Here is a 27,991-nt window from a genome sequence, read left to right as displayed (position 1 = left end):
TAACATTGGTAAGAATGTGTGTTTGATATCACTCCCAGAATATGTCTAGAACACATGACTAATGAATTTCCTTTTCTGAAAGCAGCAAAAACAGGCAAGGTTCATTTCTCTTTTCTATTTATTTCTATTATTATTTTTTAGCCAAGGGTATGATGACTTTCAAGAAGATATACAGAATTCTCGCTTGTGAACTTCTGAATGAATGTGAATTCCAGCTCAATTCTGCAAGTGCAAAGTAGCATTCATGAGTTTTTAAAGGAAGAAGAGATATGCTAAAAAGTTTTGCAAGTTATATAGTTAATGAAGAGCCAACATTTAGCAAACAACTTCAAGATCAGCACGCTATTCCAAGACATACCCACACGCACACACAAGACACACAGCACTGCTTACTATGAAAGTGTTCAGCAGTTTTACCAATTTGGGGACAAGTCGACAGGGCACATTGAGAGCCCTCCCCCAGCTGATAGGCCCAATAAAATAATCAGGAAATATGTGCAAAAGAATGGAGCCATTTCCAAGATTCGCACGCACACGTGCGCGCGCACACACACACACACAGTATGGTTGACTTAAGAACTTTTTATCCCTATTTATTTAAATCAGAGGTATAAGTGGTAGCATAGTGGCAAATTCAGATGTGCAGGGGCCCTTCACATTAACCATTGCCATGCCCCATCGCAGCCACACACCCTTACTGCCTTGTCTCCTTCTAAGATTACACAATAATCCTGTAATCATACAATAATAATAACTAGGGGTGCATTGCAGCCATCAAAGCAGTTCTCCATGAGTGGCCTTTCAGCTAGATCTACTATTTTCTGTGCACATAAACAGGCCAATTAATCAGAGTGCTGCAATATTTTATTTTGGAGTGACTTAAGCTGCGTTTTCCCTCAAAGCTCCGTGGCATATAACGGACCTTGCGCACCCTTCTCCTGAAGCACCCCATGTTTCCAGTGTTCCTAAATGCTTAGCTTAGGATCCTTACAGGACAACTGCTTCTTGGTGTTCTTCCCACACACCTTTTGCAGAGTGAAGCTAGGAGCCAATCCTCCATGGCTGACTCATCTGCTTCCCCTCTGATTGGCTCCAGTCAGCCCAAGGGGTGAGAGGGCTTCTTCTCAGTTGCTGAAAAGTCTACATTTCATGCTGATTGGATGGCTCTGGAAGAGGCTGCAGAAATAGTAAGAGGTCAGCAAACCCCAACCCATTGACCCCAGACTACTACACCTCTGGGTGTAAGTACATGCTGTCATAGAAATTGTTGTTGTTGTTTAGTCATTTAGTCATGTCCGACTCTACGTGACCCCATGGACCAGAGCATGCCAGGCACTCCTGTCTCCCACTGCCTCCCGCAGTTTGGTCAAACTCATGCTGGTAGCTTTGAGAACACTGAGGAACCATCTCATCCTCTGTCGTCCCCTTCTCCTTGTGCCCTCCATCTTTCCCAACATCAGGGTCTTTTCTAGGGAGTCTTCTCTTCTCATGAGGTGGCCAAAGTATTGGAGCTTCAGCTTCACGATCTGTCCTGCCAGTGAGCACTCAGGGCTGATTTCCTTAAGAATGGATAGGTTTGATCTTCTTGCAGTCCATGGGACTCTCAAGAGTCTCCTCCAGCACCATAATTCAAAATCATGGAAATTAGTCGGATTTAAAAGTGCTCATGGCCATCATATATCAATATACTCCTAGGTCCTTCATCTGAAAGCTCAAGGAACAATTGCCAAATGCTAGTCAAATTATAATTCATCATTTTTATTTTAAAAACAACAACCCACATTTTAGAATCAATTTTCCTCCATGCCTGCCCTCTTTCCTTTTTGGATGTAGGGGGAAAACGAATACAGGCCTTTGAAAACAGTTTATGGCATCACTTTTCAAGCTCCTCTGAAAAATCTTCCGCCTGCCCCTTAAACCATGTCTAATTTATGTTAACTGCCATTTCTGTTGTAACATCCCGTGGTATACTTGGCATTATAACAAAGCTTGCAAATACTGGGTGCATTGTGCTAACCAGTCTTTGGTTCCCTTTGATTTTGGAAAAAGCGTTTAATTTCTTTTTGCTTTACAATTATTTTGCTTTACAAAATAATTTTCCGAAAAGCTTTGCTTAGCCCATATGAGGATCACATGCAAGACTGATGCATCACTCTCAAATAGGCAGATACCCCAAATCATGCCTCAAGGCAGGCTCTGGGCTTTTCCTCACCCTCCTAATCTGTGAAAGTCACAATTTTATCCACCCTACCCATTCTGTTAACACTTCTTTTTGTCTAATAGTTTCTAACAGGCAAATCCCACTTTTCCCACAATCTCCCCTGTTATTGCTACTGGGGAGAGTGTGATACTGATTGATACTGTTGATACCGATACTGTACACAGGAGTTGGATTGGGGGTGGGTGGGCTCAGATAGTGGCACAAATCCAACACCAAGTTATGCACTTGGCTAAGCACATTAAAGATGTTTCCAGGCCATTTTCAGGTATGATTCAGTCATCCCCAGCAAATTCAAATTGTACAATTAAAGTTGATTCGGAACAACAAACACACTTCCCAAAATCCGGTCGTTTTACAATAAGGTAAGTGACAGGAAAATGCACTGGGCAGTATGGGTAGCATTTGCTTGACAAAATGCCATTTACTCTCTCTGCGGACAATTCAGAACAAATGCTCAATCACAAAAAGCTGACATTGTTGAACCTCCTGCAAACTTTTTGCAAACAAATCAGGATGAGTGCACCATAAGTAGGTTGACTGAAGGCAACCTAAGTTGCATAGACTTTAAGAACGCCTAACTCTCGCTTGGATTAAGGCCAGAATGAATGAATGGATTGTGTTGTGTTGTTCTGTGCTTTTGAAGTGAGTGGTTTGGGGACATTTGAACACTGAAATGTGGCATTCAAATTCTAATAACAAATAAAAGCATATAGATGGATAATTACTACATTATTATATCAATACAGATAGATGTACAGGTAGACATCACAAAATAATTGTAAATATTTGTATATTTCTGTAAATATATTTAAAGTTTTATAAATATAAATAATAAATATAAAGAAATCCTCCTCTAAGCTGTAACCCAGAGAGGAACTGGATTGCTAACAGCCACCCTTAAGTATTGTGTGATAATGGCACACACACACACACCACCCATTTTACATGAGCACATTTACGAGAACCATTAAATATATATATTTATGTCCCAAGTAGGAAAATTACCTACACTTTCCCTGGAACACCGATCCAGTTACAGCGCGTGTACATGGCAAGCTCATTGGTCCCATTTTCCCCCCAGAAATATTTTTGTCCTGGCTCTTCTGAAACCTCTTCAGGACATGTCAAGGCCTGTGGTGAAAAGTAAATAGAGATACTTTTCATCACATGAGGTAAAGTATTAACATGATGCAAGCTCCAAGGAGCTGAGTTTAAAGGGCTGAAGGAGGTGAGAAGGAATGGCAGGATTCTGATGTGTCAATTACATATATCATATCTAATTCTGCACATTACTCAATCAGCTGTTACATGACATTTGGTTTTCACTCGGTTCATTTTCCTCTGCACCTTTTGTGTGGGAGGAAAATAGGATCTGTGACCCACATGTGAGTAATTAACCAAAAAAATTGGCAGGATGCCTGGATTCAAAACACAGGGCCTAACACACTCTCCAGCAGCAGAGAGTCCCCAGCAAAGTTTTAAATGGTCACAGAGTTAAGCTGTAGCGTAACGTGGGAATATAGATTGTTAGACCCCTTTTCATATCCCATTTAGTGTGCTTGCAGCACTTGCCCCCCTCTCTACCCTTCTGACAATGAACAGACCACACACTATTAAGTAAGTTTAAAAACTTTACTTACTCAATCCAAACGTCTGGTTCATGCCTTATTCCTTGCAGCAGCAAGGAGAACACAGCTAGAATACTCTTGGGTACAAACTACAGTCGTTTCAAACATGCAGTCTGAGCTCGGAGCAAGCTGGATCAGGCCAGTAGCCCATTGAGCCCAGCATTCTGTTCTCACAGTGGCCAGCCAGGTACCTGCAGGAGACCAGCAAGCAAGAGCACAGCACAAAAGTACTCTCTCCTCCTGGGGTTTCCAGCAGCCTCCAACTGTAGAGGCAGGGCACAGCCATCATCCTCTTCTAAAGCCTTCCAAGTTGGTGGCCATCACTGCTTCCTGTGTGAGTGTGCTCCAGAGTTTTAATTATGTGTTGCATGAAGAAGTCCTGAATCTTCCAACATTCAGCATTCCAATGTTCAGTCAAAGGCACAAAGAAGGGTCTGGGGGCAAGAAGTGAGAAATGGAGCCGTCGAGTCACCTGGGGCTTCAAGGATGGCTAGCAAAATAAGCAGGTCAACCAACCAAGCCATTCAAGAACACTGAAACAAAGCACCCATCCCATCCTGAGGGAAAGTGTGAGTTTGCATAGCAGCCAGTGTGGTGTAGTGGTTAAGAGCGATAGACTTGTAATCTGGGGAACCGGGTTTGCGTCTCCACTCCTCCACATGCAGCTGCTGGGTGACCTTAGGCTAGTCACACTTCTTTGAAGTCTCTCAGCCCCACTCACCTCACAGAGTGTTTGTTGTGGGGGAGGAAGGGAAAGGAGAATGTTAGCCACTTTCAGACTCCTTCGGGTAGTGATAAGGCGGGATATCAAATCCAAACTCCTCCTCCTCCTCCTCCTCCTCCTCCTCCTCCTCTTCTTCTTCTTCTTCTTCTTCTTCATGAACTTTCGTATCACAACTTTGCATCTTTGCTGTGCTTGATTGGAAGCCCCAGGGACACATTACTCATTTGAGGGCACTTGGAGTGTGGCGATCTTTCTCATCAGTGGTGGGGCTTGTGCCCATTGGGACTGGCAGGGTCAAAGCATGTGCATGTGGAGGGAATCCTCGCTGACAACCATGCTCAACATGTAGTTATTGGATGGCAAAGCTAGCTGGACAATGTGGTGTCAAGGGCAGGTTGAATGCCCTATGTGTGAGCAACACAAGAAAAGAGAGAGACATCAAGAATGTGAAACTAACATTTCCAAAATCCATTCACTGCAAGGAGTGGGCAGATACCAGATCACATGGGTGGGAAGGGGTTGGTGCCTCCATTCTAGTCAATACAACACTTAGGGACATCTAGTGGGCCCAAAATCAAGAGAGTTTGCTGCTGATGATGACAGAGATGCAAAGTGAATGCCAATGATGCCAGGAACTGCTTTATGGCAGCAAAGGCCTGTATTTTTCTTATGCGTATAGAGAATTCCATTCACTTCCAATTGTCGCTCATCATCTAAACTGAATAATATTAATCTAGTGGAAGCTCTTGTTGCTCCTGGCACTCCTGGCTCTGGAGGCGATGTTCATTTATGTAGCAAATGGGCAGGCTGGCAGGTAGTCTCGAAAAAGACTCCTGCACCAGATGTTCCAGAAGCGAGCCCGGTAAGGTTTAGCATTCCAAAGTGCTGATGGCTTCTCAGCTGGCAGCTTTGTGGAAACAGCCATTTCCAGGAGTCCCGTGATATACTCTGACTGGTAACAATTTATTGAGGGCACAGCACTTCAGCACAGTCTACTCGCTGTCACAATAGACAGAACGCTTGTTTACAAACAGGAGGTTCCCTTTTACACAAATCTGTCAACTTGCCAATGCAAAACTATTCCCAATCACAAATGGACATTTCAGAAGTTCACTTGTGGAAGTTTTTGTTCAGTAATTTGTTTATTTAAAAAAAATGTAATGGGGGATCATCTACAAATGAGGCATTTCCATAAACAGGGTTTAGGCACAATAAAAACATATACATCTTATTAATGTGTTCCACATCTAAACCCATGAATATTTTCTCTGGGTACCTTTATGCAGCACACCATTGCAAGTTGCGCAAGACATATCTAGCAATAAAATCTGCTCTTGTCTAGGGTATCCCAGAACAATCATATAGCAAACAAATGGATGGGCAGAAGGTAGATTGGGATCAACTAGTAGATCTCCAAGTGATGTGCAGTAGATCAGCAAGCATTCCGACTCCCAATTGTTTAGCAAAAGGTGGCAGGACTGTGGGCTCCCTTCTGATAGAGAAAACAAATTCCTGGGCTCAGCACATTCTCAACACATCCTGTTCCTTAATTCTAGGAAAGTGTATCTGGCTATCGTGGGTACATCTTGAGGTTTGAATAAAAATCACCCTAAATCCAAGATGCCTAAAGTTTGCCCCCCCCCTACTCTGAAGGTACTCCTTAGAGCCTCTTCTAAAGATCTTAAAATGGCCTTGGCCAAACTGTGCCCTCCAGATGTTCTTGACTGCAACTCCTGCCAGCCCCAGCTAGCCAGCACAGTTGGACTGGCTAGGGGTGATAAGAATCATAGTCCAAAACATCTGGAGGTCATCAGGTTATCCAAGTTTGTCTTAAGATGTGGGAAGGCTGGCAAAGCTGGTGGCATCAGGTATTTGGCTTCCAAGCCTAGACTTAATATGGAATGACTCAAGTGGGGAAACATTGCAGGGACAGTAAGTATTAGGGAGAGTTGGACACTTAGGTCTAGAGGCAACAGGTTGGCTCCAATGAAGTCATCCCATTGGCACAAGGACTTCTGCCTGCACAACAGGACTCCTTCTTCTTCTTCTCCTCTCCCTTTGCTCTCTAACATACCCCCAACCTTTTTGGGGGTGGTTCCCCCAACCCCCTGGAGCTGGAGAGGGAGAAGAAGTCTAGTTCCACAGGCAGAAGTCCTTGTGCTAATGGAACAAGTTTGTTGGATACAAGCCAATCCTTTCATAACCATAAACTCTAAAAAGCATAGCTTAACGATCAAATCTTACTTGCACTTTTAAGCTGCTGCTTCACTTCCATATCAGTCTACGATCTCGCTCTTTTTTAAAAAAAAAATGACATAAGCTAGATTGATTTAGTCCAGTGAATTAAGTCTTTTAAACAAACAGTACGTCCATCTTTTCAGTCCAATTGACAACTCCATCGCAGACCCCAAGGGAGGAAACCAATAAACGTTTAGTTACTTTGCTATTGTTTTCCTAAAACAATTTGACTTCCTTTGCGATAGCCCCAGATTCCTTCATTAAAAATAGAGAGGCTGGGAGGCAGAGGAAGTGCTCGGCTAGAGCCAAGTCACTGCTTACAATAAAGCCTTCTTGGGACCACATTTATAACCCAATCCACCACGATGACTCTATAGGAGCCCGACAGCTGCTGGGGCATGTCACACGGCACTCAGAAGCTAGGAGACCCTACAGCCTGCTTCCTCCAGGTTTTTGGGGAACCTCCTGGCAGCTGCCTGATAAGAAGACGTGCTGCTCTGACACTCTTCTGAGATTTGTTTATCCAATCTGAAGAGTCCTCCATCAGACAAGGATCCCTCCTGGATATACAAGCAGAGAAGGTATGTTCCTGCAAGTCCAAAGATCAACCCCAAAGCTAAATTATTAGTAGAAACCTCTTCATCTGTCTATTTTTGTGCCCCTACCTCTGTCTATCGAAAATCTGATAAAATGAATTGGGGGGGGGAGTATATTTTGTAGGTTCTTTTTGGGGTCTTACACTGAAATTCTTTTGTTTAATGAGATTTGAGCAGATTTTATTGATTCAAGATGATGTGCTGCCCAAATCACACATCATCCCAAATCACACTTTCTGCTCTGGGATGTCGGGGAGAAAGGAATTCCTCTCTGACTTGGTAGTAAGTCACAATGCATTTAGTGAAGTTTACATTCAACTGTGCACAGAATTGCAGCTTTAACTGAATGAATGTTGGCGGATAACAAGGGAGAAAAGCATAAAGAATGTGCAAAATAGTTACAAGTACTGAATTTTTTTGCAATAGCTAATACAAAGTTCACATCGGGGAAGTCCTTACTTTAGGAAAGATAATTTCCTTTGGTTTACCACTTTGAAAACTAGAATTTTTGTTTCTTACCCATTATGCAAACAGGATGGTCTTATTTCCCCTTTTACCAGTTGTACCTCTGAGTGGACTGATAGCCTTGATTTATTGTGGCTGTGGGAGAGGAAGGCTGTTAAGGTATAAAAGTGGAGAATAATATGAAGATAATGACAATGAATCTAAAGTTATAGGATTTAATCTCCAGAAGTGATCTATGCAAAGGAATGCTTCTATTATGTCTATTTAGAATCAAATGCCTCAAACAGTTACTGGAGTATAAAATTAAATTAAAATGCTGCATAAGGTTCAATGCACATAAGTGGACAATCTGTGACAGTTGACATGCAGTAGTAGTTAGCATTTTTTCAAGTTTTGATGGCGGATGTGCAAAAGCTGTCATCACTTGACAGCATCTGAAATGCAGCAGCCAACATGAAATCAGTGTTAAATATGACACTAGACAGGCTGTAGCAATCAATAGTTGATAGCATAGGTCACATGGAACAGAATATAGAAACTTTATTTTCATCATATTCATTAATGAAATCGACCATACTCCTGAAAATTGAATGATGATCTCAGATTTCATTTCTGAATTTCAGATGTCACCATTTGAGGTAAAATTTAAATTTTGAGTATTTCCCAGATTTTGACATTTTTAAAGTCAGAATGGAGAGCTATGAAGGAAAGACAATCAAAATTCACAATTTTAAAAAGAAAAATCTCTGTACAGTTGAATAATTTAATTTTAATGCTTTCAGCCTCATAGTCTTTGTGTTTACATCTGTCTTACAGAGCTTACCCTTAAACTAATCATTTCGTGCTAAAATACATTTTCGAGTGGGTTTGTTTTCTTTGAAAAAAATTAAAATCTGTATTTCTTCCTGGCTTCTAACCTCGGCTGAATGGGTGAAGAAACAGGAAAGAATTATGCATGCAAGCACATGGAATGGCAAGCCCTCCGTGCACAATATTCTCACCTTAATTCCTTCATTTTAGCAAGACTCCCACTTCTCAGTTCTCTCAGCTGTTCAGGTCAGCTGAGCTGTCCAGTAGGAAATCCCTTGGAGAAGTTCAGGCTGATCCTGATCTACCCAGTCTGAGGGGTATAGAAGGCCAGAGATAGTTTGTGTTTTCCAAATGTGGATAGCCTCATAGGTACTGCAGTCCTCAGCAATGAATAAAGTTCATTTTCAGTAGAGACAAACAGCTGTCTTATAACCACATGTTAAAAGGCCTCTCCAAAGTGAGTGACTGAGTAGTAAAATGATCACAAAGTGATGCATGTTGGGGCAAAAAAATATAACTCTCTCTCTCTCTTTCTCTCTCTCTCTCTCTGATTTACACAATTTTCACATAAAATTCCATCACATACCGTAATGGCCCATATATAAGCCACACCTTTCCCCCAAATTCCAATCGTGAAAAGTTTAAGTGTAGCTTATATTTGTGACTTTATTCCACTGGCAAAGTGGCGCGGCTCCCCACCCCCCACCCCACCCTGAGAGCAACCCAGGAGCACGGGGCAACGGCGTGCTGCCGCCCACCGCTCCCAAGCCTCCCCCAAGGTGCAGCTTATTTGCGGGTGCAGCTTATATTCAGGCCAATACGGTAATATTTTTTCTTTTGTTTTATCAACTTCCCATCCCATTTTTTTTAACTTCTACCCTTTTGCTGCACCTTATCTTCCCTCTTTTATATCATAACCATAATACAATAATCTCTCGTTCTTTCTGTTGCTCACAGTTCAAATCCTGCTCACAAATTCACCCTATTTTAATATTTCTTTAAATAGTCTGGTAAAGGTTTCCATTCTTCCATAAAGCAGTTCTCTTATTTTAGCTGTTAACTTTTCCGATTCAGCACAGCCCATCACTTTGCTTATGCCATTCTTCTGTGGTGCAATCTTCTTCATCTTTCCATTTCTGTTCAGAAGGAATACTAGCTGGAAATACCGTAAATCTTAATTTTAGGTAGGTGCTCATGGGTTCTGAACTGGCGGTGACTGACTAGGAACGAGACCTTGAAGTCATAGAGGAAAGCTCAATGGCAATGTTGACTCCGTGTGCACAAACTGTGAAAAAGGCAAATTCCATATATTGGAAAATAGATATTGTAGAGTGGGGAAAGGAACAGAAAATGGATACCTGAATGGTCAAGGGAATGAAGCAACTCTCCTATGGGGAAAGACTATGGCATTGGGGGCTTTTCAGCTTAGAGACAAGGCAAATAAAAGATGACATGGAATAAGCTCAGCTTGGGGAAAGCAGATAGAGAATTTCCCCCCTCCATCTCAAGGCTGGAGCTCATCATTATCCAATGAAGCTGAATGTTAGAAGATCCAGACAAATATAATCAAGTAATTATTCAAGTACATAGTTAACTGTGGAACTCACTGCCAAAAGGAGGCAGTGATGGCCACCAACTTGATGAGACAAAGGGAGTAGCTTAAGCTGCCAGCTCAGAAGCAAGCTAGATAGGACAATCTGGCAGACACAGCTTTATTTCTATGTGTCTGCAATGTTCACACAAATACCATGAAGAGGCCCAGGGGAGGTCTTCCTGTAACAGTAGAATATAAAAAGTTGCCTTACACTATGACTGATCATTTGGCCCATCTAGCTCAGTTAGTTAAAAGGGAAAGAGAAAGGACCCCCTGGATGGTTAAGTCCAGTCAAAGGCGACTATGGGGTTGTGGCACTTAGCTCACTTTCAGGATGAGGGAGCCAGCATTTGTCCACAGACAGCTTTCTAGGTCATGTGGCCAGCATGACTAAACCACTTCTGGTGCAACGGAACATCATAAGGGAATCCAAAATGCACAGAAACGCCGTGTACCTTCCCACTGCAGCGGTACCTATTTAGCTACTCCATGGGCAGGCAGACTAAGGCCGCGTGGATCACCGTGTGGATTGGCGTGGAGCTGATTGTTCAGGCTGTGCCAACACGCATGTTCAGCAGCGCCTCCTTCCTCCCTCCTCCTGGCTTCTCCCCGCCCTACCTAGAGCCAAGAGGAAGGGGACTGGGCTTTGCTGGTGCCAGCAATAGCAGCGTTAGCACCCGAGCGGCTGCCATTGTAAGCAGGCTCAATTCGGGCTTTGTTGCTGCCAGAGCCCTTTCGCGCGCTGCTCATCGTCCCCCTGCCGCCAGCCCCTTCCACTCTCAAGACACAGGTAAGCAGCCACCGGGGCTCATCCGGTGCTGTGGAGAAGGGAGGGGAGAGTCGTGGGGGGGTGGCTTACCTGAGTAGAATGTGTCCTTTTATTTAAAATGCACCTCTGGGTTATTTGTGGGAATTTGTTCATTTCCCCCCAATATATATATATATATAGTCCGGCCCCCCACAAGGTCTGAGGGACAGTGGACCGGCCCCCTGCTGAAAAAGTTTGCTGACCCCTGATCTACTTGCACTGGTGTGCTTTTGAACTGCTAGGTTGGCAGGAGCTGGGACAGAGCGACGGGAGCTCACCCTGTCACACAAATTCGAACCGCCGACCTTCCGATCAGCAAGCCCAAGAGGCTCAGTGGTTTAGACCACAGCACCACCCACTCCCCTTCTAGCTCAGTACCATCTATAGACCAATTAGCGATGGCTTTCCATGGTTTCCGCATTTCCTGGAGATCCCAGGGACTCAACCTTGAACCTTACACATGCAAAACATGTGACCCACCACTGAGCTCTGGCTCTTCCCCAAAGGTAGTGAATACCCTTTCTTCACACTTTCCCTTCCCTTAGTTCACTGCACCAGCCACTTTCTTCCACTCATAGCTTACTCTTCAGAAAGGTAGAAAAATGGAGCAACAGACATCCCTCTCCTGCATGATTTATTTACTGTGAAAAGGAAGACAGCCCTGTTTTATCTGTGAATGGGGCAACGGCATGAATAGCAACACTGGAACACCTGCAGTTCGGTCCTCATTCTCAACCTCCTTATGTTTCCATGTCCCATATGGGCATAATAATACTTGCCTGCCTTACAGAGCTGTTGTAGGAAATGGTAAAGTAACGTATAGAAGGAAGAGTTTTGAGCACTAATGGAAAGTGCAATGTATTTATTGTTGTGCGGTATTATCAGTCTGTCTCACATGTCTGCTACCATTCCTGCAATCAGGGCAGCATGTAAGGGAAGTTCCTATTTTGTTTTTGCAACAATCTCGACAGCTCTCTTTGTATAACAATCCTGTTTTCAGAGGTTCCTGAGACCTCCCTTTTGAACAAATAGTAAGAAACAGTGTAAAGTTTCTTGGTCAATCTACGCTAAACCGCTTTGAGGTTGTTGTTGTTTTTACAATCAAACAGCGTTTGATTTTTTAATGAAATATATAAATAATACAGTAATTGGCAGTAGCTCTTCAGGGTTTCAAGTACAGAACTCTCCCAGTCTTCCCTGGCAATGCCAGGGATTGAACCTGACGCTTTCTGCATGTAAGATGTTCTACCACTGCCATTCTCCGAGATATATATGTGTTCTTTACATTATAGAGCCTGGCCAGCAGATTCATCTCTCCCTTCCCTCCATCTCCCCCTGCCCTCCCCATAGCTCTTTCTATATTTAGGCCTTGGAATGTTTTTCTACAGTTGCTTCCCCAGTTCCCTGACTTTTTTGCAGACTTCATCTTCTCCCACCTACTCTCTTCTGAGGTTCTTGTTTTTTCAGTTCAGTTCCTTCCCTTCTTCAGCTCAGCCCCATCTGGACCCTAGGCTTACCATCTACTCCTTAGCCCATCTGCCTCCTGAAAACTCTCCACTTTCAGCTTTCTAGACTGCAATCTCCCCACCTAGGCCCTCCTGTCCTGCCCTAGGATGGACAAGAGCTTTCTCCAGCCAAACTGAAGCTGCAAGCTATTACTGTGAACTTTCCCCAAGACAGTTGGAATGTTTGTACATATTACACAACATCACCATGGTTTAGGCAATCTGCACCTAATGTGTCTCCTCCTTGCTGTCACCACATCATCATAAAATCCATTACAGTCTGGGGGTTTCTCTCTCCCTCTAGCAATGACTGAATGGTCTGGGCCAGTCTACCAAACTAAATGTGTAGAATAATCAATGGATGTTCATGCTTTGCTTTGCTGCTTTGTCTTTATCTGCAATTCAAAAAGAGCTCATACTCTTGCATTATACATAGGCTTTTGAATAAACATGTGTCATGACTCCACAGGTTCTTCTCTGAGCCTAAAAATCAAATGCATATTTAAGTATTATCTGCATTTGTAAAAGACATCCTCCTTGGGACAATGCATTTCTTTCCTTGCCGCAAAGGGACAAACTGCACATTGTTAACAATAGATATGGAGTAGGGGAGAGCTTCACAAGAAAGTTAGCTTTCTCCAGCCAAATTGGAGCTGATCACAAAGTGGAGAGGGTGCTTAACTCTTTTATCACCCACTGTTTTCCCCACTCCAAACTTTTCCCCATTAGCCTCTGCAATGGGGTCTCCAAGCATAAACACAGACCTGGAGTTTTGGGATTAAAAGATGCTTGGGGAGAGATTTGGAGCAGGAAACTGGCAGGTAGGGAAAGGGTAAAGTACCGCCCAGTATTCCCCATTCCAAATCACACAAACAAACCACAGCAAGAAAAAGATATTCCAGTCTTTTTCTGCATATTGGCTAAATATACTTTTTCACCATTCTGTGACACAGACACCCTTTACACACACACACACACACACACACACACACACACCTTTTAAGCACATAGCATCACATTGATTGATTTGTGTAGAGGTGTGTAAGAACCTGAGTGCAATTTCATAATGTCAGACATAGTTGAAGTGAAGATCATTTAAAAAATTCAGTGTTGCAATTCCAAGAGAAGGCGGCGTGCAGGGTCACAGCTGAGGAGTGCTAGTTGAGATGCATGGCTAATGTAGCTACAACTGGCCATTTCACACAGCAACAATATTGCTTTCTTCCCCCAACCTCCCCCTTTTAGTGTTTTGCATTAAATAATACACCAATTTATTACATTGTGAGCCATTTTATGCATATCTCACTGTTGGAAGCTGCCATATAAATACCTCCTTTATCCATGATTGTGGATGAGGAGGCCAATACTGCTTGTATCACCAAGACCTGGTGGATGAAGAGGGTGGAGTTGGTCTCACCCAGCTGTGCCCACCTGTATACATGGTACAGAATCAGGCCAGACTAGAGGGTCAGAGAGGGGAAGTTGCTGTGGTCTACAGAAATTCTCTCTGACTCTCCAGGCTCTCTATCCAGTCAGGTGGGGGATGGATCTAGAGTGTGTGCTGTGCAATCAGGACAGATTAGGGATTCTGCTGGTTTACCGCCCACCTCGCTGTGGTCTCAGAGACAGTGTTGAGGACTCCCAGACTGCTGGTTCTAGGGGACTTCAACATCCACACTGAGGCGACTGGCTCTAGGGTGGCTCAGGACTTCATGGCTGCTGTGGCGATCTCCTCTGACTGCCTTCTCATTTTAGGCAGAGAGCATAACACTCATAATAGCAAAACAATGTACAGTGGTACCTCGGGTTACATACGCTTCAGTTACAGACTCTGCTAACCCAGAAATAGTGCCTTGGGTTAAGAACTTTGCTTCAGGATGAGAACAGAAATCGTGCTTCGGCGGCACGGCGGCAGCAGGAGGCCCCATTAGCTAAAGTGGTGCTTCAGGTTAAGAACAGTTTCAGGTTAAGAACAGACCTCCGGAACGAATTAAGTAATTAACCCAAGGTACCACTGTATGTTTTATTAGAAGCCACACATTTTAGAATAACTTCAGACATGCTCCTCACATTTCCCACCCTGTGGGGAATATCTTACCATTTGAAAGTTTGACAGACAGAACTGAAAAAGAGGACAGGGTGGGAATCTCTAGTCAACAAAGGACAATATTTCATCCAAAATGGAGGGCATGTCACACACTGAGAAGAGACCTATGAAGTGTGGTTCACTCTTCCTAGCACACACCAAGCCTAAGTAAAACCTGTTTACTACAGGTAACATCTCTCAGTTGGCACTATCATCTGTAGCAAAGCTCTTGCTCTCCTCTGAAGCTTTGATATTGATGCTGGGTCACTCTCTACGTTCTTCTCAATACGCTGTTCGTGTTGCAAACACGGTCCAGAACCCGCTCCTTCTATTTTTAACTTTTGACCCATGAACAAATGTTGATTTATGTACATGCGTATTTCCTCTGCTCCCCCCCCCCCCCCGCCAACCAGGCTTGCTGGAAAGTATTCTTGTCAGAATAAGGGAATCTCAGAACATTAGGAATTATGCTTTGATTGGTTGCGCTTTCCAGAATCAACAAGGGACAGCCTGCCTCCGCCCCTCAACCCTAACCCTTTCCCTTCTTGAGAGGGTAAAACTGCCTTCAGAGAGCTCTGGTTGCAGAAGGGGCATCACTGTTCCTGACTTTCAAGGAAAGCTTGATAGTGACCTGTTATTTGAAGAGCGCTTGGTGTGCAGCGCTTGTCTCTCCTGCCAAGTGAGAAGAGCAACAGTCAGCATCGCAGGCCTGCAGAGACAAGGGGAAGACCTCAGAGGAAAGCGGACAAGGGGTGGAGGAAACCTATAAAATGACTCCTTTTTCTAGAACAGTGACTAGGGGAGGGGTGAGAAAGACAAAGGGTGAGGAGGGAAGCGGGTATACATAGAGGAAGGAGATACAAAGGGGGTGTGAGAAACCACAGGTGAAGGAAAGGAGGAAAGAGAAAGCAGTGGGAAGATGGTTAAAAAGTCCAAAGTCTCCATGGTAAGACCCTACATGAAGTAACAGAACAACGAGTCGTTTAAAGACAAGAGGCCATTCAGGTGAGTAAAATGGTCAATGTGACAAACTGCAGGAAGCTCAGGGAGTAAGAATTTGGAACTGGCTTTCTTTAAATTTAAAACAAGCAATAGTAAGAACCATCAGAAATCTGGAAGCATAATGAAGTGAGGCAGCCGCCTTCTCTCTGTTTACAGAAAAAGGACGACATGTGCTGGGTTATTTATATACTTTTGGAGTATTTTTCCTTGTTTAATAGTGTCCATCTAATGTGAGAAAGTTCACGTCCTTATGAATGTTGTCCTTGTTAGTTTTTATTATCTCCTAAACAGTAAGCCGTTTATGCTTTCCTGTTAGTTCAGCTTTTTCATATGACACTGATATCTGATAACCAAAGAAAGCTTTAATGCCTAGAGAGAGTTTGACGTTATTTAATTTAAACGGATTCTTGTTGCTGAGAAGGCTATCTGATAACTGCAGAAACCTATAACCACTAGAGATGAACTTTGCTGTCATATGGCTGGATTCTTCTTGCTAGATTTAGTTGGAAGCTTTACATTGTTTCTTTTTTGTATGTGCGCATTTTGTAGAATATTTGCTCTTCATTACATGCATAGTAAAATTGACAGCACTATCTTATACGTACTCTACTCAGAAGCAGTTCCATTGCATTCCTTGGAGCTTATTCCCAGGTAAGTGTGCTGCTAAACTGCCTGATCTAAATAAGAATATTTTAAGGGTGGCTTCCAGGTCTGTTCTGACTTAATGGAGGCAGCCTCCAAGACAGCGGGAAATTGTTGGTGAAGGAAAAACGAGGATGATTGAGGGTAATTATCCTTGCAAATTCCCCCCAAGGAAAGTGGGGAATGGGCTTCACATGCAGTTCGTCTTGGTACCTGGCTCTCGCTCCGGCATGGAATGTGGGAGGCAGGGAGGCGCAGAGTGTAAAAGCCCTTTGCCTGGCAAAAACCCTCCAACACCACCATTAAGAAGCAGAGGTTATCCTGTTAATTAGAGCTTAATTGGACTAAAGTACAGGCACATGCTAGAAGAGATGAGATCACAAACTGTGGAACAAACCAACTTCAAGGACTTTAAGGTGTGAACTTGAGATAAGACTTCATTTGGTGCAAAAGACAGCGGGAGGGGAGCCTACGGTTTCTTTATTTAAAGTTTTCTTCTCTAAATTTATGATTCGGCAACCATCCTCTGAATGTTAGTTCAAATTATATTTATACAAGCAAGTATGGAATAAATTGGATTATAAATATGGATTATAGCATCAAACGGAATTGTGTGTGTTGAAAAAGGAAAAAGGAAGGGAAGCTCTATTTTGCAAAAGATTTATGATGGAGACTTAGAGCTGACTCGTCCCCATCCTTTATTATTTATGAAGTGAATAAAATGATTACAAATGTGATTGAAATTAATAAGATTTTGGAACACAGAAATAAAGAAAATCATCAAACCATCAAATCTAGTTTGTGGGGGGGGGGCTCTTTGGCTAAATTATATAATTCGGTATTTGAACGATTGGTATTAACAACTGCATTATAAATTGAGTTTTTTTAAATAATGAGGCTATTATTGGACTGTAATTGAAAACTAATAAAAAACATTACATAAAAAGAATATTTTAGTGGTGGTGATGAAGTCTGCACATACACTAATTTTAGGCAGGGGGGAAGTCACATGATTTGGAAGTAGAAGACAGGACAAGAGCTTTCTTCTAATTGCCTTAACCTCTAGAAACCAACAGACTGTTCTGAGGCATTTTGACTTGAGACTATGTCCTACTTTATTTAATGGGACTTAGAAGAACCTGTGCATAGAATTAGAGATCAAGGGCTACCTATGGTTAGAGACAGATGAGTGGTCTTGCTAACAGAAGTTTCTTCTTTACTTAAGTTATAAGAATGCTGGAGCTGGCCTCATCACAGTCAGGGTGTTATGGAAAGATGAATAGACCAGAGAAACCAAATGCTCTTGGACCAAGCTGATGGGGGGGGGCATTGTTAGACCACCAAGTACAATTGCATTGTTATTCTTTTGAAGTGGTTATTATTAGAGGCAAGCTGTGCAAAACCAGCCAACTTGCCCATGATCTGAATTCAGCTGAAACAGCTCTTTTGATTTCCCACTTTTTAATTTCTTTTTTGTTTGGAATTCCTCAATATCTCTGCCAATAAATTCCCATATGATGATTATGTAGTGCATGTCCCATGTACAACTAGATATCTGATTCGTGAGTGTGTGTGATATATTATCCCACCCCTATTTAATGTATCTATGTGTAGATATTTGCATGTCAGTCCATGTATGTTAGGTCTCTCGAAAAATCGAGGCCCTCTTTAACCTCAGCTGTTCAGTCAGGGAAAATAAAAAGTACCATTCCATCAGGATTGATCCCCAAATACTATCATCACGAACTTGTGCTTTCACTTAGAATGTGTCCAGTTTCATTCCAATTAACAGACCACAAGTACTTGTTCTGTGAGGTACATTAGGTATAGTTAGTGGTAGGCTCCCGACTGTTGTATAACATTGCGTATTTGAACTCTTTTCCCCTCAGCCTTTGTACAAAACCCTAACCAGCATATGGAAGGTGTTTGTTTGCATGTTTGTTTATTATTACATTTATACTCCACCTTCCCTCCATGGAGCTCAAGGTGGCCTGCATACTTCTCCTCCTCATTTTCTCCTCACAACAACCCTGTGAGGTAGGTTAGGCTGAGATTGAGTGGCTGGCCCAAGGTCACCCAGTGAGTTTCATGGCTGAGTTGGGATTCGAACCCTGGTCTCCCGGGTCCTAGTCCAGCACTCTAAACACTACACCACACTGGCTCTCAACTGCACATACTTGATCAGGCTATTTCATGCTTGGTACTCAACATTTTAAATTGCACCAGAGGCTGCAGCAGCAGAGGAGTATGTTTGCCTGTCCAGATATGGTGGTGGTGATGATGATGCAGCCCATCTGGCAGGGTTGCCCCAGTCACTCAAGGCAGCTTCCAACAAACTGAAACACAGTAAGACATCAAACGTTTTAAACTTCCCTATACAGGGCTGCTTTCAGATGTCTTTGAGAAATCAGATAGCTGTTTCTTTCCCTGGTTATGGTTCTAGCACAAATAATATTACATGGCTCCTCTTTGTAGCAGTTCCTATATTAGCAAATTCTGGGTGATGCACTATATATAAAACCAATCAGACACCAAACTGAACAGTCTCAGCTGCCCCAGTGTCTTCTCTCTGGATTTTCCTATGGTGAGACAATTCCTAAGGGTTCAGAGTTCAGAATGGTGAGATTCTGAATCCACAGTCTCTTGGGAACTATGCAAAGTATTCTCACTGTTGCAAGCAAGTTATGCATTATTTTTATCACATACATTTTATTTTATCCCTGTACTTTGCCCTTGGGAATGTCAGTACTCGGTTGGAAGGAATCTGAAGCATACCAGCATAGGCAATCATTCCTCTTCCAGCTCCTTTCTCTTTGGCCTGTAGGCTGATTTCACATACCCCCCTCCACTGTCCTTGTCTCCTTTGTGTCATCACAGCACTTGAAAGAAACAGAACGGATGATGAGCAGTTACATGAGCAGTGGGGATCAAGAACAGACCAAAAGATCTCATCAGAGAACCAAAAGGAAAAAGAAAAAGTAAATTGATTTCCCCTCCTTTTCAAAGGAGACTTTAAAAAATAAAAAGCCCCAATATTTAAATATTGAGTGAATATCTACTGAAAAAACAAAACTGCTCAAAAATGTGTTTGATTAATTTGCTCCCATAAAAATTAAAAACCCATCCCCCTCTGGATTATGTTATGTTTCCCCTTTCTAGCTAATTTGTCTGTAGGTGGACATATTGTCACATGTCGGTAAGAAACATCTGTTCATTTGTCTACTAGAACAGGTATGGGAGAAAGGAAGGTCAGGATCTATTGGGAGATTGCTGGATAATTTGCAATGTAAGGATTTCCTGTCTCCCAATACAAGTTACAATAACTTACCTACCCCACCCTAAATTAGGTAGTTAGCATCCCTGATCTGTAGTGAACTAGATTTGTACTTATGTATATACAGGCCATTGCACTCATAGGTAATTTACTTGGCCTCTTGAGCCACTGTTTTGCACCCAAACCACGAGCTCCAATTGATGAATCTTGAGGTTCTAGTAAAAAAGATAAACTAAACACCATTGATTCAGCAAGCCAGCAAACACATGGTGCCTTAAAAACTCACACAAAAGTTATGGCAGAAGCTTTTGGGAACTAAAGCCCACTGTGATGCATGGAGTGTTACCCGCAGTTAGATATTCTTTCATACACACACATACACACACGTACATGAAAAGAGACTGGAAGGGGGTAGAGTAAACAGTGGAGCCAAGCACCATGGAATTCAAGAAATACAGCTTGTGATGCATCTGTGCAAAATTCAGATGTTCCGTATAATGCTGAGAAAGCTGTATGATGTCCTTCTTTAGACCAGTATCATGCTAGGTTTTTGCTATGAGGCATTTATCCATGTTGTTCCCTGTGTTTCCTTAAATAAACAAATAAAAGCAATCGTCCTTTTACTGACTGCACCACAATACAGCCTGAAAAATGAAGCTGTAGTCTTCTCTTTCCACCGCACTCAAACTATGTCAATACAGTATTTCTTAATCTTCCTAGGTTCATCCATATTATTTAGCTGTCCTCGCTGGCGTATCCAACACCTCCCAATTTAGTACCAGACATAAGATTTACATGCTTTGTTACATGCCAGTTCAGCCAGCTTTGAACTCGCTGATAAAGATACGAAGTAAAACACCCATCTGTGCAGCAGCGTTCAGCACACTCACACCCAAGGTATGATAACGCCACTTAGCATTATCCTTTGCTTGCAGTCCTTCAACTCAGTATATTCACAGCATTCATAAACATGGAGGGAAGCTTTTGGAGTATACTTTCCAATTCAATTGTTTTACAATAATCTCTGTGGTTTCAGAGAGCAATGTGTAGCAAAACAGAGACGCTTACAGCACTTTAATGATGAGTCAGAAGACCCTCTGAAATTTCAGAGCATCTCAGAGACAACTAGCGGCTTTTCCCCCCTCTCCCTTTACCTTTGTAGGGTGAGTTCTAGATTGATTATTGTTAAGTATCTCGTTTATTTGGTACAGTTTGAAAAAGCAGCAACATGATTTTGAATGCTGCATTGATTTTAGATTGCCCTGCTGTAAGTCATCCCTGAGATTCACTTTTTATTTTAATTAAAATGTATGTGTCTATTTGAGAGATTTATGTCCCACTTTGGGGCAGAAGCTCTCAAGGCACTTACAAAAACAATTTTACACTGGAGAAACCTTATATTGATACTTCAAAGTTTAAAGGCACTAGGGAAAGTTGCCTTGGGAGAAATTTCTAGAATGGGTGCCAATGCAGTAAAAGCCCTTTCAGTGGTAGTTATCCGCTTACCTTCCAAATATGAACTTATTCTTCCATGAGGTTCATCCCACAGTGTGGCCATAATGCAGCCTTTTTCAACCTTGGGTCCCCATATATGGTTGGACTACAAGTCCCATCATCCCTGCCCACTGGTCCTGCTAGCTAGGGATGATGGGAGTTGGAGTCCAACAACATATGGGGACCAAAGGGTGAGAATGGTTGTCATAACGTTTAAAAGCTCAGCACTGCATAGGTGGGGCCATTTGTGCAAGTCCTTCATATATGATTGTAGCTGAACCAGAATCAGGAAGCAACACAATTGGCCCCGATTACACGGTGCCATACCGTTAAATGTTACAACCACACCATGGGATGAAGCTATGGAAAAACTATTCCAAAGCCACTGCTAGAACATATGAAAGGCACCAAAAGCAAACGGCATCAATGTTTTCCTTTTGAACAGACATCCTTGTTAAAGAATATCCATACTAGATGGGCTTAGCTTCAAGCATTCCTTTTGTGCAGTGAATATTTTAATATCTTAATTTCACCCATCACAACTTCAGCACCCATCACAAGAAGCGTATTACAGAGAAGGTCCTGAAGGCAGACTCAGACGGGCCCTTTTCCCCATTGCAAGGGGATTTCGTTTCCTAGTAGAGATCTATGTGGAAAAGGTCCAACGTATACTGAGATCAAACCTCAAAAGTCAAGTTTCCCAATTTATATTGGCCATACAGATTTTCATTCAAATTTGCACAGACTTCCATGTACCATATGGTAGGGAACTGGCCATGCATTTAAAAAAATACATTTAATCACTAACCCTCTTCTGTAGGACTAACAGTCTTTGGTCACCTCTCTTATGGGAAAACATAGTGCTAGCTGTTGAGGTCTGCTATTTATATCCCTGCAGATCCAATTTTAGCTAGGCCTCCAAGCTTTCTGTGTGTGTGTGTGTGTGTGTGTGTGTGTGTGTTTTAAGTGAAGGATTCTTGGCTTCCCCACAGCAAATAACAGAAGTTCATACAAAGAGAGTTCTCTGAAGCAGAAGCTTACATGGGTGGAATGGCCTGCCCACCTCGTAACAGGGAGTTCTTTAAACTGCTTCGCTATTCTTTGCTTGTCAAGAACGCTGCTTTGTCTGGAGCAAAGAGTAATGGAGTACGGTGTCTCTGTCTTCCCTCTCATTCAGCGCATGTGATACCACAAGCAAAAGGAAGTTATGGCCATGAAAACAAGGAAGGGAAAACTTCCCTTCTCTGAAAGAAGGTAACAAAAGGTTTTTATAGCTGGGTGATCTCAAAGAAACAGTGCCATAGGGATGTTGACCGCAACATCCAGATGTGTAGACGCCCGCTCTCAAATGAACAGCATTCGCTCACTCAAAGTTGTGTTCTGCTGCCCAACTTACAATGGGACTGTTTTGAGGAAGGGAAATAGATATATAAGTAGAGGCGTGGTGAATGGAAACACTGGAGAGTTTGGCTACTAGGTTAAATGAGGTCATCGCACAGTGAGTTCACGGTAGACAGGCATGGGTGTATGACCAAAGACTTAGGCACGAGTGGTCCCACGCAAGGTGCCTGAGAGTACTTGTGATATGCTTACGGAGGTGCTTTGATGTATAAAAAAAGCAGAACTGCAAGCTTTAGGCTGCAGTCCACTGCCTACTTTTTTGGGAGTACTCCCCCCTGGATTCAACGTGACTTATTTCTAAGTAGACGTGTTTAGGATTATTATATTGTTAATCAATTTCTTTGCTAGATTAAACAACTAAAATAACACAGTGGGGCAAAATATGAATTGGTGGCGCTGAGACCAAGTGACACATTTTTCAACTTTCCAGAAGAACTTTGACTTAGTCGTCCTACTTCAGTATACTATAATGAAGTGGTATAATGCTTTATCTACCAAAAAAATAAGTTGCCTTTACAGTGGTACCTCAGGTTACATATGCTTCAGGTTACATATGTTTCAGGTTACAGACTCCGCTAACCCAGAAATATTACCTCAGCTTAAGAACTTTGCTTCAGGATGAGAACAGAAATCCTGCTCTGGCAGTGTGTCAGCAGCGGGAGGCCCCATTAGCTAAAGTGGTGCTTCAGGTTAAGAACAGTTTCAGGTTAAGAACAGACCTCCAGAACGAATTAAATACTTAACCTGAGGTACCACTGTATCTGCTTCCACAGTTGCTTTTGTGGCAGTTTTGGAGCCTTTCAAATGCCACTGTATCTACAAAGGAAATACTATTTATTGGCAATTATTTCTCTTCCATTGCATTTGCGTTTTTAAAAATGGTGTTATATGTTATAACATTGTACACTGCCCTGATATGAGATGTTATGGAAGTACAGAAATACTTTTATACATAAATAAGATTATATCGGTAAGACACTCTCTCCCTCTTTCTCCTCTCTCTCTCTCCCTCAGAGGCCAGTCTCTCTGCTGAGCCAAAATGGGTGACTGGAGCTTCCTAGGAGAATTCCTGGAGGAAGTCCACAAGCATTCCACAGTGGTGGGGAAAGTCTGGCTGACCGTGCTCTTTATCTTCCGGATGCTTGTCCTGGGCACAGCCGCAGAGTCTTCGTGGGGAGATGAACAGTCCGACTTCATGTGTGACACCCGGCAACCAGGTTGTGAGAACGTCTGCTACGACAAAGCTTTCCCCATCTCCCACATCAGGTACTGGGTCCTCCAGATCATCTTTGTCTCCACCCCTTCCCTGCTGTACATGGGACATGCAATGCACACAGTGCGCATGGAGGAGAAGAGGAAGCTAAAGGAGGCCAAAGAAGCGTCGACAGCAATTCAGAGCAAGGGAGATTCTTTCCACCAGCAGGAGTACCAAGCACCCGAGAAGGCGGAGCTGTCCTGCTGGGATGAGCCAAGTGGGAGGATCATTCTTCAAGGCACTTTGCTGAACACCTACGTCTGCAGCATTTTAATCCGTACCACCATGGAGGTAGCATTCATCATTGGGCAGTACATGCTGTATGGAATCTTCCTTGAGACGCTCTATATCTGTCAACGGAAGCCTTGCCCCCATCCAGTCAACTGCTACGTCTCTCGGCCAACTGAGAAGAACATCTTTATCATTTTCATGTTGGCCGTAGCAGCACTTTCCCTGTTCTTAAGCCTGGCTGAACTATATCACTTGGGATGGAAGAAAGCCAAGCAGAAGTTCTCCCCTTCTTACAAACGCAGCCCCAGCCCAGTAGCCAGCAAACTGGAAACGGACCCCCAAGCAAAGATGACCCAAAGCTGTACCCCTCCGCCAGATTTCAACCAGTGTTTGGCCAACCCTGGTGGAAAATTTATCAGTCCCTTCAGCAACAAAATGGCCTCTCAGCAAAACACTGCCAATTTTGCAACGGAGAGGGTTCACAACCAAGACGACGTAGACAGGGAAGCTCCATTTATCCAAGTTAACTATTCTCAGACTTCGGAGGCCGCCAATAGCTCCACACCCACCCTGGTTCCCAATGGCTACTTCCACGACAAACGTAGGCTCAGCAAAACCAGCCGCGCCAGCAGTAAGGCTCGCTCTGATGACCTGTCCGTGTGAATTGTGTTCTGTGGGGGCAACAGGAAGGGAAGACACTCTGATGTGACAAAAACTTGCAGTGTAGATTTTGAAACCCTGGCAGTCTGGGGTCCAATCAGCCAGTTCAACTCATTAAGTGAATGGCCTGGCATATTGCAAAAAGTTTAATTCAAAGCTTATTTCGTTATTTCAGTTTGTTAACATACAGTCAGAAAGGAGAGTGATCTATTTCAAAACAAATACTAAAATAAGCTTTGGTTACTAGAGAGAGGACTGAAGCTGATGTATACTTTGCGTGGATCTCACTCTACACTTAAACCAGTATAATCATTCTGATTTTTCCAAAGAATGCAGGAGTGATAATAATAATAATAAAAAAATTATTATTTATACCCTGCCCATCTGGCTGGGTTTCCCCAGCCACTCTGGGCAGCTCCCAACAGACCACTAAAAACAGAATAAAACTTCAAACATTAAAAACTTCCCTAAACAGGGCTGCCTTCAGATGTCTTCTAGAAGTCAGAAAGTTGTTTATTTCCTGAACATCTGATGGGAGGGCGTTCCACAGGGCAGGTGCCACTACCGAGAAGGTGACATCTTTAGTGGAAGTCCCAAGCCCTTTCATAAATCCCTATATCACTATAAATCCCTGGATTTCTTGATTGGATTTATAATGGTTTCAATTTGCAGTGGCTTCAGATGCTATTTTGGACAAATCCCTAAACTAGCAGATCCTAACACTCTGCTATTTAATAGGGAGGTGCCATTGATTGTGACATCCACTATTTCTCTCCTCTCAAATAAAGCAGAGACACTGACTTGCTGAGCTAAACTTTTACTTCCCAGATGAGGCTGGTTTCTTATATGCAGCACTGACCTGATGACTATGGGCCTCTGCTCTTCCACTTCTCCGCTTCCCTTCTAGCATCATTTTCAGACATTTTGCAAGCACACCTTGGGGCAGCTTCCCTTTTCCTGGAAAATTGAAAAATAAAGTGGTCTTTCCTTCTCATCTTTCCACTGGACCCCACATACTATTCCAGCTTGCCCTACTTATGCCAAGTAAATGTGCAATGAATTCTACTTGAATTTTTGATATGTCTGTATATAACTACTTTAGAATTTGAATAGCCTCCTAGATAAAGACTAGCTCTGTATGACAGTAACTGAATAGACTTATTAGAGTTGTTTCAACAGAAATATTTACTCAATGGAAACAATATTTCCCATGGAAAATAATACTTCAATGAGAAACGTGAAGAAATAATGCTTTATTTCTAATAATGAGAAATAATACTTTAATGAGAAGCAACCCAGTGTGGGGAAGCACATTCATATTTTGTAGTTTTTTTAAATTTTGTACTCTTTTTAATCCATTCTTACATTTAAATTTAGCGGTGATGTGTGTGTTTGTTTGTTTGTTTGTTTAAAAAAATGATCAGGCAAGAATACACTCAGGATCAAAAGTAGAGAATGCAAGGGCTAAGAGGACCATTCCAACTAGAATGGCCTCTTGTATGCACAAAGGAGAGGAAATGTTTCACCAAGAAACAGGAGCCAAGAGGACATGAATTCACATAAAATTTGTGTATGTTAATTTATAGAGAGATGCAAATTTAGAACTGATTCCTTTAATTGGTAGTAGCACACTTTGGGTTCATCCACACTTCTGCTTGTCCCATGCCTAGGAAGCACAGGTCCAAGAGGTTTTCTCATGCTCTCTAGACAGTAAAGAGCAGCACAAACAGAAGTGTGGACCAGAGCTACATCTCACCTTAGTGGGGAAGTCTGTGGGGAACCGACTTAGTGGGGAAGTCGGTTTTCTGTACAAATGTTAACTATCACAGCCACCTTCAAGGTGCCTGCTCTCCCTTCTTTTGGTTTTTTAGCTTTAAACTGGACTTGGAACCAGTCGTGGTGGTGGTGGGTCAACACTGAAAATGGTAGGGTAAAGGCAGGGAGCCCCTCAGTAGGTGGAGCCAGAGCCAATGACAGGCAGAGTCAACTAATTCTAGTCTTGTCCCCATGCTCCTCCCTGCTGAGTTCTACAAGGGCAACACTGAGCCTAAGACGAAAGAAGCTGACAGGAATGGTCACCCCCTGGACTGGATATAAGTAAGAAGGCTAGCCCCATTTACCCTAATGAACCAACCTCTACTGCTTGGACCAGACAGGCCTTCAAACAGAAGGTTGGCAGACCTTCATACAGATGACTATTCTCAGTGAAGTAGGATACATGGCCACCAGAATTTCAACATCATTTCTAGACGGCTCTAAACCATTTCTGTACTCAATTAGCTGAGCAGGAAGCACTGGCGGAAGCAGATGAGAACTAGAAAAGCCACATAGTTTTGGCAGCTGGAGGAGGGCGGCAAGGGAATCATGAGGCACCCACCTTACAGGTGCAGCGGTCAGGAATCAGGCCCAAGCAATTTCTAGAGCCTCTAGCACTGTTGAAAGTCTAATCAGAGCTACAGGAAATTAACTTCTCATGAGTTAATTAGAATGATACGTTTCCTTATAGCTTCTCCTAGGTTTCCTGGAGTAGTTGTGTCTGGTCTTCATGCTCTATGAGTGACCAGGACCAGTTTCATACACTTGGGACGCCAAAAGCCCCTGAGTAGCCTCACAAGACCTATAAACATGATTCACTCGTGCAAAGCCTTCACTGTCTTGCAAGTTCACTTCAATTTTTCCCTCACGTGACCTCTTAAGAGTGGGAATATTATCTGCTGACGGAGTGTCAAGCATGGCTGACACTTATTCTTAAAGAAACTAGAAAAATACTCAGTTCCATCCCACACCACCACGCTACAGTTTAGACTAGATGTTCAAGACAGCAAACACCACTAACCTTGTAGACTGCACAGATGACACCCAGGAATAGGGAGATCAGTTTGTTATTACAAAACTCAGATAAGGGAATTTTTGTCATCCTCTTTCAGGAGGATCTGGTTTCTAAATAGTAATGTGTTCTGCTGCCCTTTCAAAAACATATGTTTACTGAATTAATGTTGCATCCCACCACCTTATATTGAGCAGAGAGAACAAGCGCAATGATGTATTTGTGATAGAAGGGTGGATGAAAAACAAAATCCTGTGCTTAATTAACATTTGCTTCCTTAATGGTCCCTGATTTCTCCATATTTCAAGAAGGAGGGTGGGAAGATGCATGTTCTCTTTTAAAGAAGTTTCAAAACTATGCTTTGTTTTGTCCTAATAAAGTTTGGACTACAACTTCTCTGATTTGTGTCTGCTCTCAACAAAGCCAGTACAGTGGTGTCTCACAAGACGAAAAGAATCCGTTCCGCGAGTCTCTTCGTCTAGCGGTTTTTTCGTCTTGCGAAGCAACCCTATTAGCAGATTAGCGGATTA

The 27,991-nt window shown here is 42.8% G+C and overlaps 2 protein-coding genes and 1 long non-coding RNA gene across 10 annotated transcripts in view; 2 read left to right on the top strand and 1 right to left on the bottom strand.

Moving 5' to 3' along the window:
• Positions 1-27,991, top strand: part of PDZK1 (PDZ domain containing 1) — a 191,053-nt gene that overhangs the window by 59,613 nt on the left and 103,449 nt on the right. The gene's annotated exons all lie outside the window — the stretch shown is intronic.
• LOC310677014 lies at positions 101-9,281 on the bottom strand. Of its 5 annotated transcripts, XR_014510845.1 has the most exons (5): positions 8,874-9,281; positions 7,927-8,007; positions 6,818-6,867; positions 3,231-3,352; positions 101-1,176 (listed from the first exon to the last, which is right to left on the bottom strand). It is a non-coding gene; the product is annotated as an uncharacterized lncRNA (long non-coding RNA). The 5 variants fall into 5 exon arrangements; XR_014510846.1 differs by lacking the exon at positions 6,818-6,867 and having other exon boundaries at positions 8,874-9,280; XR_014510847.1 differs by lacking the exon at positions 3,231-3,352 and having other exon boundaries at positions 8,874-9,279.
• Positions 6,957-27,853, top strand: GJA5 (gap junction protein alpha 5). Of its 4 annotated transcripts, none has more exons than XM_083439284.1 (2): positions 6,957-7,392; positions 23,503-27,853. In XM_083439284.1, exon 2 carries the CDS (start codon positions 23,528-23,530, stop codon positions 24,635-24,637), a length of 1,110 nt encoding a protein of 369 aa, XP_083295410.1. In that variant the 5' UTR covers positions 6,957-7,392; positions 23,503-23,527; the 3' UTR covers positions 24,638-27,853. The 4 variants fall into 4 exon arrangements, with proteins under 4 accessions (XP_083295410.1, XP_083295411.1, XP_083295409.1 ...); XM_083439285.1 differs by lacking the exon at positions 6,957-7,392 and adding an exon at positions 10,904-11,066; XM_083439283.1 differs by lacking the exon at positions 6,957-7,392 and adding an exon at positions 15,148-15,680.

Source organism: Podarcis tiliguerta (assembly GCF_965153285.1).
Source record: "Podarcis tiliguerta genome assembly, chromosome: 4".
Taxonomy (NCBI): domain Eukaryota; kingdom Metazoa; phylum Chordata; class Lepidosauria; order Squamata; family Lacertidae; genus Podarcis; species Podarcis tiliguerta.
Note: the sequence above shows the minus strand (reverse complement) of the source record. Positions and strands in the feature narration are given on the sequence as shown.